At 37.6% G+C, this 13,603-nt stretch overlaps 1 protein-coding gene across 1 annotated transcript in view; it reads left to right on the plus strand.

The window, feature by feature from the left end:
- WDR33 (WD repeat domain 33) overlaps positions 1–12,288 on the plus strand; it is a 107,059-nt gene extending 94,771 nt beyond the window's left edge. Inside the window, 8 exon segments of the mRNA XM_078146787.1 lie at positions 696–1,223; positions 1,225–1,794; positions 4,752–4,860; positions 8,378–8,816; positions 9,760–9,926; positions 10,048–10,140; positions 10,449–10,655; positions 11,632–12,288. Coding sequence (XP_078002913.1) covers positions 696–1,223; positions 1,225–1,794; positions 4,752–4,860; positions 8,378–8,816; positions 9,760–9,926; positions 10,048–10,140; positions 10,449–10,655; positions 11,632–11,861 — 2,343 coding nt within the window. The 3' untranslated portion in view covers positions 11,862–12,288.
- The last annotated feature ends 1,315 nt before the right edge of the window (positions 12,289–13,603 follow it).

Below are 13,603 nucleotides of genomic sequence, written 5' to 3' on the forward strand. Positions count from 1 at the left end.
GTGAATACCATTTCTAAATCTCAGTTTTTTGGTCAGAGAAGTTTATCGTGCTATTTAGGTCTTACCTAGTTAAACAGATTTGTGAATTTCTGGCAAAATAGAACATTCATCCTTATATTTAAACTTCTTTTCCTACCACATATCAGGAAAGATGAGGAAGTATATTAGCTTTACTTGTTTCCCTTACTAAGATGAATATGGTTCTATTTTTCCCACTAGCTAAATGAAAGACAATCATTTTAAATTTTAATTAAAAACCAAATAAGTTTTAATTGACATCTTTCATTTTTACATCACCTACATTGCTCATGCTATCTCTCCCTCACCCCTTTCCAGAGAGCCATCCCTTATCATAAAGAAATTTTAAAATAATGAAAAAAGAAACAAAAGCTAGCTAATAACATCAAAAAAAGTCTTATATGTGGTATCCCACATTTGTTTCTGCAAAGTATTCTGTCTAAATTGATTTTGGAAGCCTGAGTGGTACTAACATTAGGGATTTCACGAAATATTACTTTTTTTTTTCTGAAAAAAGGGACAGTAAGTCTTGCTATTCCTTTTACAAAGACTTTAAGGAATCGAGAAATGTATAAAATGAGAGTCTTTGTTCTAGAGAGGTTTATTTAACCAGTGTTATTACTATTAAATGCTATAGACTTGTTTGATGATTATGATTTTTTGGTCTTGTTTAATAGCAACTCAAAATTGAAAGACTTGCACAGAAACAAGCCGAACAAGTCCAACCACCTCCACCACCAGGGGGTCCTCTACTTGGACCCCAGCCTTTTCCAGGACAAGGTCCAATGTCTCAGATTCCTCAAGGTTTTCAGCAGCCTCATCCACCCCAACAGATGCCAATGAACATGGCTCAAATGGGACCCCCTGGTCCACAAGGACAGTTCAGACCTCCTGGACCTCAGGGGCAGATGGGACCACAAGGCCCTCCATTACATCAGGGAGGTGCTGGTCCTCAAGGATTCATGGGACCACAAGGACCTCCAGGGCCCCAAGGCCCACCACAAGGACTCCCAAGGCCTCAGGATATGCATGGCCACCAAGGAATGCAAAGACATCCTGGACCGCATGGCCCAATGGGACCTCAAGGACCACCTGGGCCACAGGGTAGTTCTGGGCCACAGGGTCCCATGGGCCCCCAAGGTCCACCTGGGCCACAGAGTCATTTGGGCCCCCAAGGTCCACCTGGTCCCCAAGGTCATTTAGGCCCCTCAGGGTCCACCTGGTACTCAAGGGATGCAAGGACCACCTGGTCCAAGAGGGATGCAGGGACCTCCTCATCCCCATGGAATGCAAGGAGGACCAGGCTCTCAGGGGATGCAGGGTCCTGTGTCCCAAGGGCCTCTAATGGGTCTGAATCCAAGAGGAATGCAGGGACCTCCAGGTCCGCGAGATAACCAAGGACCTGCTCCACAAGGGATGATGATGGGGCACCCACCTCAAGAAATGAGAGGACCTCACCCACCAAGTGGACTACTGGGACATGGTCCTCAAGAGATGAGAGGTCCTCAGGAAATGAGAGGCATGCAAGGGCCTCCACCACAAGGGTCAATGCTGGGGCCTCCCCAGGAAATGCGTGGGCCTCCTGGTTCACAGGGACAGCAAGGGCCACCCCAGGGTTCTATGGGACCTCCACCTCAGGGAGGCATGCAGGGTCCCCCAGGACCTCAAGGACAGCAGAACCCTTCAAGAGGGCCTCATCCTTCTCAAGGCCCATTACCATTCCAGCAGCAGAAAACACCCCTTCTAGGCGATGGTCCACGTGCACCCTTTAATCAGGTATTTCTGGGTTACACTTTATATAGGCATTTGCACATTAAGAATATATATTCATACTGCATAGGCCCAAATGATCATATTATACAGAGCTAAAAGGGAAGGGACCTTACCTATATCATCTAGTCTAATACGTATATTTTATAAATGATGAAACCTATGCCCAGAGAGTGATTTGCCCATGGTCACACATATAGTAAGTAAGTAGCAGAGGTGGCTTCAATCTCAAGTCCACATTAAAGTGTGTGAGAGCTGAAACCTGTATTGATTTGAACATTACAGAACATGAAAAAAAACCAAAAGAACTGATTGATGGATAGACAAAAAATGGTGGAATTGTATGTAGTTTAGCATAATAGCCTTGAGGCTGGAAAGCCGTATTTTAGACAAGTTTATATGATCCTCTAGTAATCTCTTTAATCCTTTTATAAAATATAAACTACTTGTAATAGAGTTGTAACATATAATAATGACAAAGTGAACTAAAAGAGATCAGTTATCAATTTTCAATATACATTAAAATGATACTCCTGTACCATTAATTCCTGAATGGAAAATTGTTTTTGTTATAAGTTTTCCATCTATTTTAAGTCTTCTCTTTAACATTGTACTGAGATGTTTAGAGGGAAAGGGGATAGAAGGTAAGGCAAGAAGAGTTTACTTTGGTGGTGCTATAGAGAGAAAACAATATTGGACTGTCCCTTTTTTTTTTTTAAACTAAATACTGTGGTATTTGAAGTATATTATTTTCTTCAGTATTTGATGGTGGGTTTGCAAATGAGAATCGGACCTGTGAAAGAAGTGAACAATTGGATTCTTTGGGTTCAAGAACTAAATTTATTCTGAAATGATGGTTCTTTGGAATATTTCTTAGTCCACATATGCAAATACTTTTCAGTGGGATTTGGGGAAAGAGAATATGTGTTAATAAAAATAACTTCATTTTTTAATAAACTGCATATACAACTCATTATATATGTATATACACACATATAGATAATATAAATACAAAAAAAATGAGCTTACCAACCTTTTTAGATAAACATATTATATATATTGGTAAGCTAATGAGTTTACCAACCTTTTAGGTAAACTGCCATCAACCTTTGAGTGTTTTTAGTGAGCAGTCCAAATAATTTTCAGTGTTCTTTCCATACTTAATGTTAAATTAATTGATTATGCTTGATCTTGTTTTCAAATTTTTCTAAAATTCTTAACTTTCTTGCTGGCTTTTTTCTTTTGGGCTTAGTCTTGTTTCTGAAAGAGGCCCTGGTAGTAATTTGCATTAAAACAGCAGAAAGTTTCACTAAAATTTTATTTTACTAAATAGGTACAATTGAGGTTTTATCTTCAGTGTAAGGAAGAAAAATTTCCCATACAGTATTTTAAGCAAAGAAATCAAGAGAAGTGACAATATTTCCTTGAGAGAATTAAGAAATCACATTTCTAGTAAAACCTGTCTTTTGCAAAATTTGCAGAACAGTTAAAAAAATTAAGCTGCAACATTAATAATTATTTCTCTTAAATTTTAGAGGAGGTGAAAGTATAGTATATGCTTATTTTTTTTGGCTAGGCAGTGGGGTTAAATGACTTGCCCAGGATCACACAGCTAGTAAGTGGCAAGTGTCTGAGGCCGAATTTGAACTCAGGTCCTCCTGACTCCAGAGCCAGTGCTCTATCCCATTGCACCACTTTGCTGCCCCTGAATATGTTTTTATTAAGGAGAACGGGCCATATGGCTCCTTTTCATCTGTGCATGTGCATCGTGGGGGATTTGTAGCCTAAGAAGTTGGCTGAGGAAAGCTTTTGATTTTATCTTAGTCCCTAATTGAATTCTCAGCCCATGGCCTCTACTTGTTTAGGATTCTCCAGTATGTGGACCAGATTAATCCTGGAACAAACTAGAACTTTTCATATCAGTATTGTTTTCATTTTTATATTAATTGTATAAGAGTTCCTTTGTGATAAAAGTAGCAGTGTTATGTTGATAATCTAAGAGGTAATTTTATTAACAATTCATAATACAATTGTTCAGGCTTTAGTCATGACTATGTCCTTATATAACTAGAAATAAAACAACATTGCTATTTTAATTTTTTTTTCTTCTGGGCTAGTGCTTTGTTTTTATTTGTTGAATGACTTTTTCAGGTCCATCTGATCCAAAGTTCTTGGGCTGAATGTGAAGAGTTATTTATCTAATTATATATCTAATATACTCCCATTTATTCCCAACCTCCTTTCCATACTCCAGTGGCAAATGACTTAGAGAAAGGTCTGAGGGGAAAATGTTCCATTAGGATTATTGATACCAGTGTTTGGGTCCATGAAGTCAGAACCAAAGGTTTAGGTAGAATAGATAGATCCTAGGAGATTTTAATATGTCCTGAAGTATTGGTGGTGGTACCTTTATTTGGAATGAGTAATAGAATGCCTGGAAAGGGAGGTAGAAAGAAAGAAAAAGGAAGCAAATGAAAAACAGAAAGAAGGAAAATTAGATCCTCATTTGTGGCATTCATCTGTTAGGTAGGATTATTTAAATATTTAGTACAAAAGGAGTTAGGAAGGAGAAAAACAAAAATAAATACAGATTTGTAGATTCAAATTTTATTGAAAGTGTGTATCTGTATAGCTGCTATATATTGTAATCCAGACTTTATAAGAAACAGATATTATGCTACATTTTCTGATATCCATTTAAAATTCGTGCCTGAAATAATTGAACCCATGAGTCTAAAGTGTCTATATTTCCTATTGTCATAGTTTCCTATAGTAAATATGTAGAATGTCATTAATTTTGAAGTATTTTTAAATGAAAGTTTACCTTAATGTCTTTTGCTAAGTATTTCCCAGTGTATACTTTGAGACCATCTAATATTACTGTTCTGTTGCTTGGTGATGAAATTGTTATTCATGAAATACAAATCTGTGATTTCATTCCATTTAAAAAAAAATCTTTTCAGGAAGGACAGAACCCAGGCCCCCCACCCTTGATACCAGGACTAGGGCAGCAGGGATCACAAGGTCGAATCCCCCCTCTTAATCCGGGACAAGGACCTGGCCCTAATAAAGGTAAATATGTGGTTGGCTTAATAAAAGAGACCATACTTGACCACTTTGACAATAAGCAGAATTGAAAAATACTTTGTTCTTTTGGTAAGTAAATAATAATATGATCATTTGAGGCTTCTAGAAAAGAAACAGAGGACAGCCATTTGAGGTAATTGCTATGTCCAGTTTTGTTTTCTTAATAAATTTGCCTTAGTAACTCATAAATACCGAGAAAAAATAATTTGGCTCTTTATCACTAGGAGTTAGGAACTTTGAAATCACTTGATAACCCTAGTTAGCCAGGTTGATGTTTGCAATGTTCATGGTCTAATTTATTCAGGAGAGGCAGCTTGGCAGCTGGATAGAGTTCTGGATTTGGAATCAGAAAGAACTGCATTCAGATCCTGTGTCTGACACACAGCCAGGCTGTGTGACTGTGGCAAGACACTTAACTTGTCAGAATCTCAGTTTCCTCATGTGTAAAAATGGGGATAATTTCTTTAGTAACCTTCTTCACAGGGTTATGAGGTTCAAATGAGATGTGAAGCTCTCTGCAAACTTTAAAACAATACATAAATATTAGTTAATATTGCTCATTTCTTTTGAAAATTTATGGTCTTTAAAAGTGGTTTCCATTCTACATGATCATAAATGAGTGCTTTTAGTCACTTTTGGAGGACCAAAGTGAGCATTAAAGTTTAGATTTTTTCCATGGAGAGAAAAAAACAGAAGTTTCAACTGACTTTTAAAAATAATTGTGTCAGTTGTTGGGTCTCAAAGTGATAAATCACTTTGAACTGTAATTGAAAATGAGAAAATAAGCAACAGTGTCAGCATTATGCATTATATTTATGAAGTTTGAAATTTTATAAGGGGAATTATAGGCAAAATTGTGTCAAATTGTATTCAATATTTGAAGTAAGAGCACATGGGAATCATAATTATAGATTTGGAAAGGACTTTGAAAAAGGCCATCTGGGTTAGCCCCCAGTCTTTAGGCAAGTAAATATATAATGGTTTCCTTAAAGACCTCCTGGGATGGTGAATATGTAACTTACATCAGTGGTCATTGTTATGTTTTATGTTTCAATGACAATGAAAAGTTAAGCCATGACATAGTGTTTCACCAGTAGTGATAAAAAAATTTGCAGACATTTTTTAAGTAAAGAGAGTAACTTTATTAAATGTATAAAGTGTTAAGACCATTGGGTACTCTGAATTCAGGGGAGAAGTAAGCAGTGGAGTGGTATCTAAGTCTGTATTCAGTCCTTACAAGAGGTACCTAAAATAGATAATTTTGGTGATTACTTTGTAATTTATTTACAAAGAATTTCACAATTCTTTTAAACATTTTGTTAGATAAACCCTATACCAATTAGAGATATGTTACCTGCATTTTACCAGATGTAGAAACAAAGGAGTAGTCCTAAGACTTCAGTGTTCTTACTAACATTAGAATCCCCAAATCCATTGTTTATCTCTAGAATTTTAAAATTTGAAGTACTTTAAATTTTATAGGTTTATATACTTATTTTAGGCATAAAGTGTGGATAGAGAAAAGTTGTTAGAGGAATTTATCTTAATCCCATCAGCATGGAAGGTAATAGTTAAAGTTATAAAGAAGGAAGTTGGCCAAGAGGGAAAATATGGAAGAAAAGATTCCAAAGCCAAGCCTTTAAATTATTGGGACCTCCATAGAGGAAGAGTTTTGCCCAGAGGTGGAGCCATCAGCAAACTGAGAGCCCCTCCTCTCTCTTCCTCTCCCCTACCGTCTGTGTCTGTCTCCATCTGTTTCCTTTTCCTTCTTTCTCTCTCCCTCTCTCTCTCTCTCTCTGTCTCTCTGTCTCTCTCTCTCTCTCTCTCTCTCTGTCTCTCTCTCTCTCTCTCTCTCTCTCTCTCTCTCTCTCCCTCCTCTCTTTCTCCTCCCAGGGACCAAAGGGAGAAGGGAGAGCCGAGAAAGTGGCCCCGCCATCCCCTACTGGATTAATCAACGCCGCCGCCCTCATCACCGGTGGCCACATCCCTTCTAATTTGTAGTGGTGGGTTTGTTTCCTTGGAGGAACAGGGTGTGGGTGAGACTGAATATTTTTTAAACAGATAGGAATGATAGGAGGAATAATACCCATTAGGTAAGTCATAGTAGTGTGCCTTGAACCTCCTCAGGTAAAAGGTCTGCTCTGTCAGAGGCTGCACCAAGTTCAAGAATCACAAGGTGAGAGAAGCTGCTTTTTAGCTGCATCTGTTTGAAGAATGTGGGCCAAGTAGGTATAGGATGTTTGACAGTCAGTTGAATGATTTATGAGGGTACTTCTTTCTCAGGTATCTTCCTGAGCAAAAATGGCCTAGAGATGATCTAGTTAATGTAACTTAAAAGGAAGAGGAGATACAATAATGAAAAGGTTATAAAGGAAGGAGATATTTCTCTAAACGTTGTCTTTGTCCTAAGAACCATAAGTTTTCATATATGTTCAATTTTTTGGAGGGGAAGAAAAGTGAAAGAAAAGAAAGTGATAAGAGGGATATTGAAATAAGAACTAGAACCAGTCTTAAATGCATGAGAGAAAAACTTTGGGCATGTGACAGTCTTAAATTGTATCCTTTTACTTTTTCAACAATGCTTCAATTGCTGTACGTGTTGACAGAATTTTATATAATGAAGCTATATATTCACTAGCTAAGGAAATGACACGTTGAAAAGTTAGTAATTATAATTGTAAATATGCCACAGTAAATCTAATCAGCCACATAATATTTTTATTCATTACTTTGTATAAATTTTAAAATGTACTCAAATATTTTCAGAAGAGCCCAGTTTATGAACTTTTGTTTCTGGGGGAAAATATGTATCTTACTATAATTTGGAGATATTGGTAGAATAACATCATCTAGTAGAAATAGCTTAAGAATGTGTTTCTATAAATAATGAAGTGTAACGTAGGGGCAATTACTAAAGTCAACAAATACCTGGTAGAAAGAATCTCAGTAAGTTCTCAAATAACCCATTGTATTTTAGGAAGAAATCTCTATATTTTATAAGAAACATACAGGAAAAAATCTGTATGTGCCTTTTTTTAAGTCATTGAATTAGGTTATATTGAGCTATTGAATGAAGAGTTGAGTTAAAGTAGTAATACCTGTGACAATAGCTTGCACTTGGTCATATATTACTGGTGTGCTTTCTTAGGCTACAATATTATTACTGGTGTGCTTTCTTAGGCTACAATATTAAGTGCACAGTTGAATTCCTGGTCTTTTGCTTCTGGCATGCACTATGAATTCTGCCTACTGTCTCTTTATGAGCTCATTTCTGGCATATATGGATTATTGTTTACTGGCCTTAAGGAAAACACTTCAGCTATTACTGAAAAGATTGGGAGCAGTGACATATATCTTCTAAGGCCTCTAACGGAACAAACAGAAATAATTTGATAAATTAAAGATACTGACTGTATTTTGTAACTTTTTACTTCTGATAATGAGAAATTTCTTGGAACGTTTTCTAGAAGACATCATAAAAGTCAGATGTGTTCTCCTTTAGGTGATTCTCGTGGCCCTCCAAACCATCACATGGGCCCAATGTCAGAGAGGAGGCATGATCAGAACAGTGGTCCCGATCATGGTCCTGAGAGAGGGCCATTCCGAGCTGGCCAGGACTGTAGGGGTCCCCCTGATAGACGTGGGCCTCACCCAGATTTTCCTGATGATTTCAACCGACCAGATGACTTTCACCCTGATAAGCGATTTGGCCATAGATTACGTGAATTTGAGGGAAGAGGTGGACCTTTGCCACAAGAGGAGAAATGGAGGCGAGGGGGCCCAGGTCCTCCATATCCTCCAGATCACCGAGAATTCAATGAGGGAGATGGCCGGGGAGCAAATCGTGGCCCCCCAGGTGCGTGGGAAGGACGAAGACCTGCAGATGAGAGATTTCCCAGGGATCCAGATGACCCGCGTTTTAGAGGAAGACGGGAAGAAAGGTAGGTGGGTTATGTTTAGGAGGTCTCAGTTGTATTGGCCTTCAAAGTTACTTAAAACCTCTTCCATATAAAAATTTTTTTTGCATTTTGCCTGAACGGGCATCATTGGATTTGGAAACATTTTATTGAAGGGAAATTGTGAAGAGGCAGCACTCTACTTAATAATGACCTTTTCTCCTTAGTTCTTACACATTCAGGGTAGTCTCCTGTCTTCACTGTTAAATTCACTGTTAAGCTTCCATATTTACTTCTTTTACTCTCAGAAGTCTTAGAAACTTGGAGTTTCTCTTCAGCCTTTTTGCCTCTTAGTGGATTTTTAAAACTCAGAATTGTCATCCTAAATTGAGCTTCTTAAAACTGGTAGAATTTTCCTTATCACTCATTTGTTTATTACTGGCATAAATATTTATATCATACATAGTTATATACTTATATAGTTTTTAATAATTTTTTTTTTGCTTTTTGGTGAGGCATTCGAGGTTAAGTGACTTGCCCAAGGTCACAAAGCTAATGTCAAGTGTCTGCGGCTACATTTGAACTCAGGTCCTCCTGACTCCAAGGCCAGAGCTCTCTCCACTGCATCACCTAGCTGCCCCTGTACTTACATAGTTAACTGATTTGAGTTGCTCCTTTTCCTTTCCCTATATGGTAGGTTAAAGTTGTCAAAAATGTGAAAAGCAGAGCAAGACATGTAAAAGTCAGTGACAGTGATAATTTAATAATTTGGAGAATGCCCACTTAAGTCTTTATTTGCAGAAAGATTCCTTTAAAAAATCTGTATTATATTTTAGTATTTAAGTTTATTTGAACCCTGTTCAATAAAAAATGTACTCAAAAGAAAGTTTTCTCTTTATATAACTTTTTCTCTTTGGGGGGTTTATGCCTTTAAAGTAGTAAGTATATTACTTTAGTTAACAAGCATAATTCTCTTTTTGTTTTATAGCTTTAGAAGAGGGGGTGCACCTCAACGGCATGAGGGTCGGGGTCCACCCCGAGGAAGGGAAGGTTTTCCTGGTCCTGAAGACTTTGGGCCAGAGGAAAATTTTGATGCATCAGATGAGGCTACAAGGGGAAGAGATCTTAGAGGCCGAGGCCGAGGTACTCCACGAGGTATGAATCAAAAAGGAGAGGCCATTGGAAACATTTAAAAAGTGGCAGGATGAAGAAAGTTATTAAAGTCCTGGAAAATAGTTTGTGTGTGTAGTATTTTAATAATTTTTTAATTGCCTAGGAGGACGGAAGGGTTTACTTCCCACACCAGATGAATTTCCTAGATTTGAAGGAGGACGGAAACCAGACTCATGGGATGCAAATAGAGAGCCAGGTAAAGAAATGAGAAATTGTGATTAGCATATAGTGACTATAAACAGGAAATAATGTAAATGTCAATATACAACCTATCTCCCTCTCCATAAATAATATCAGTTGCTTTTTCTCTAGCTTTAATCTGAACCATTCTAGTGGTTTGATATGTGCATTAATTTTGTGACAACTAGAATTTCTTTGTGATACTACCTTTTTGTGTTCATTGTAAGATCCATCTGCTGCCCACTGTATTTTCCAAATCATGAAGTTGGAAGAATGTTCCTGTTCATTGATGTATGTGACAGAGTATTTTTATTCCATGACCAGGCCATGAGCATTTCCGGGATGGTCCACGTTCTGATCATCCTCCTCATGATGGGCATTCTCCTGCCAGCAGAGAACGCTCTTCCTCTCTCCAAGGCATGGATATGGCTTCTTTACCACCCCGAAAGCGTCCCTGGCATGATGGACCTGGAACATCTGACCACAGAGAAATGGAGGCTCCAGGTGGACCTTCAGAGGATCGAGGCAAAGGTAAAAATTGCAATTTCAGATTGCTGGGGATATATGAAATGGCCTTACTACCAGAGTTATAGTGACAGTTAATAAATGTTTCAGGGAAATTCTCTCTCCAGGGTAACCTTTCTCATTTCTAGAACATGTTTTTGCTCCCTATTGTGCCTTCCCATCCATCAAAATATTTGATATGACACAGGCTCAAGTATAAATTTAATGTTTATTAACAAGTACTTACTAAGCACCTTCTATATGCTAGGTACCTGTGTTAAGTGCTTTACAAGCATTATCTAATTTCATCGTTTTAAATGTGGACCAGTGAGTGGAGGCCCCAAGTGGCCTTGCTGTGTCTCATGCTTACAACTTAACTTCTTTATAGGAACAAGCACTATTTCATAGGCACTAATTTGGTGTATTGGCTATTTGGCAGCAGTAATCACTGAATTATAAAAGAAACTTTGGGATCAAGCTAACTAATAGGTGGATTATATGGTCTGAGATATAGGTCTTTTGAGTTTGAAATACTTTTCATTGCCAAACTGTCACAGTGCTTAAAACTGCACTGTTAAAGATTCATTCATCCCTTTGGATACTGATGGTTTATTGGTCTTACTACTTCTTAGCTTCATTTGAAAAACTGTCATCCAGGTCATGCCTGTTAACTCTGGGTATCCCCCAAGGCTCTTCCTGGACCCTTTTATACTATTTTGCTTGCTCCCATAGATTAATTTTTCTATATACATATGGTTCTCACATAACATTTTTTCACTAAATTTTATTTTCAGTTGCAGATTCTCATTGCAGTTTACAAAGCACTTTTCCTTACAATTCTGAGAATATTTAATGTAAAAGTTATCCTTGTTTTAGAGACAAGGAAACTGAAACACAGACAAGTGACTTACCCCTCTTACATAGTTACTAAGTGGCAGAGCTGGGACTTGCACCCTGGCTATGTAGCAAAATCAGATGAGAAATAAATTTACTGTTGTTTCAGGACGAGGTGGCCCAGGACCATCCCAGAGAGTGCCAAAATCTGGACGATCCAGTTCCTTGGACGGAGATCATCATGATGGATATCACAGAGATGAACCTTATGGGGGTCCTCAAAGCAGTGGCACCCCTTCCAGAGGAGGAAGGAGTGGAAGTAACTGGGGGAGAGGAAATAATATGAACTCTGGCCCACCACGGCGAGGAGCATCAAGAGGTGGTGGAAGGGGCCGGTAGAAGAGGTTTTGGCTGGGAAACCCCCAGTCTTAACTGGACAGTATTTAAATAATTCTTGTGGACTCAAGAGAAACAAAAGGATTCCTGCACCACCACAGCACTGGTTGGACTCTTCACTGGGCTATTTTTATACCCAGTAGCTCCCAATAAGGTCTTCTAGATCAATAGACTGCTACTGGCTACATCATGGTAGCTGGTTTTCTGTTTTGTCCTGTCCACCTTTTTTCTCACCCTGCATTGTTTTGTGAAGATAAAAGCTGGAATCTTTTTTTTTAAGTGTTGTGAGACATGGAGCACCTCACCTCCACAAATTTGAGTTCATGTCTAATTGGAAACTTGTTTCTATATGTACAGTTTGTCAGAAAAAAAAGTTAAGTTGTTTTTGTATGAATACAGAATGTGATTTGCGTAAGAATTAACAGAACAATCATTGTGTCATGATTTTTATTTACAACTACAGTTGTGAAATACATGCCTTAACGAAACCCTGAACTTCTATAATATATTTCAATATCCCCAACCTTATTAACTCTGTTGAACTGTTAAAGAAATTCTGTTAGTGGAATAGTAAATACTCCAGATTGAAGTTTGGTTATGATACCGTGTTAGGTTGACATGCCAGATCGATTATCCTTCCATCATCTAAACTTCTAAGAATTGATTATGAGTTCATTTGGAGTCAGAAACTCCTTACCGTAATACAATAATGCTATGTATGGTGATCTATTAAAAGTATCCTCCAAATGGAAGTGGATTGATCACTATATATTAATAGTCTTTCTTTCCTGGTGCCAGCCCTACACCACTGCTGTCCAGGAAAAGGTGGTCACTTTCTGAATTTCATGACCCAGTCACCTAATTCTAGATGCTATGGTGGGTGAGTTCTTTTCTACTCACCACCTGAGGCAGAGGTAAGGTAGAAGCTACTTATATGTGGACCACTCATGACACTACAACCAGAAAAACATTACTAGTACCACTAACAACTGAAAGCATTACTTTGAACTATTATTACTGTATTTTTACCACTTAAAAGAAATTGTCATTTAAATTTTAACCTTGTTTTTCATAAAAGTTATAAAGCATCTCTTTTTCAGAACTGTCTTCTCCACCAACACATATTCTTGTGTTGTAAATTATAGTTTGAGAAGACTTCTTTCACATAGGCCATTGTAGGAAACTTCCTTCCTCTACCCTAAACCAATAAAAATGTTCCATTTCATAAAGCAGAAACAGAAAATATCTATTGAGAATACCTTGAAAATTACAGTACTAAACATTGTGTGTATGTGTGTGTGTGTGTGTGTATAAGGAATTTGTTGTAAATATACTTATCTATAAATGATGTCGCTCTTCTCCTTCCCCACAAAAGCATTCATTATACTAAAATATCCTTTAATTACCAGCACAGGCTTTCCTCTTAAGTGGTAATACCTGGGTAACAGTAAGCAATGACAGGAGTTTCACCATAGTATCATTATAACCAAACAAGTCATGAATAAGAGTTATGGATAATAGCATGTTTCAAAAGAAAAACCATTATGCTGCTTAGAATTGATTTTTCACTTCACATAACAGACCTCTGAGGTTAAAGCAAAATAGTAAGTACTCTATTGGGTACAACTGTTTTGTGAGAATGATTAAGATTTGGACTTCAGTATATTGTGACTTTTTTCTGGATGGCAATTAATCCAAAGCATAAGCATAATCAAAACTTGTTTAGATCTCAAATTGTTGATAAA

The sequence above is a fragment of the Phascolarctos cinereus genome, unplaced genomic scaffold (assembly GCF_003287225.1).
Source record: "Phascolarctos cinereus isolate Bilbo 61053 unplaced genomic scaffold, phaCin_HiC Scaffold_726;HRSCAF=1367, whole genome shotgun sequence".
Lineage (NCBI taxonomy): Eukaryota > Metazoa > Chordata > Mammalia > Diprotodontia > Phascolarctidae > Phascolarctos > Phascolarctos cinereus.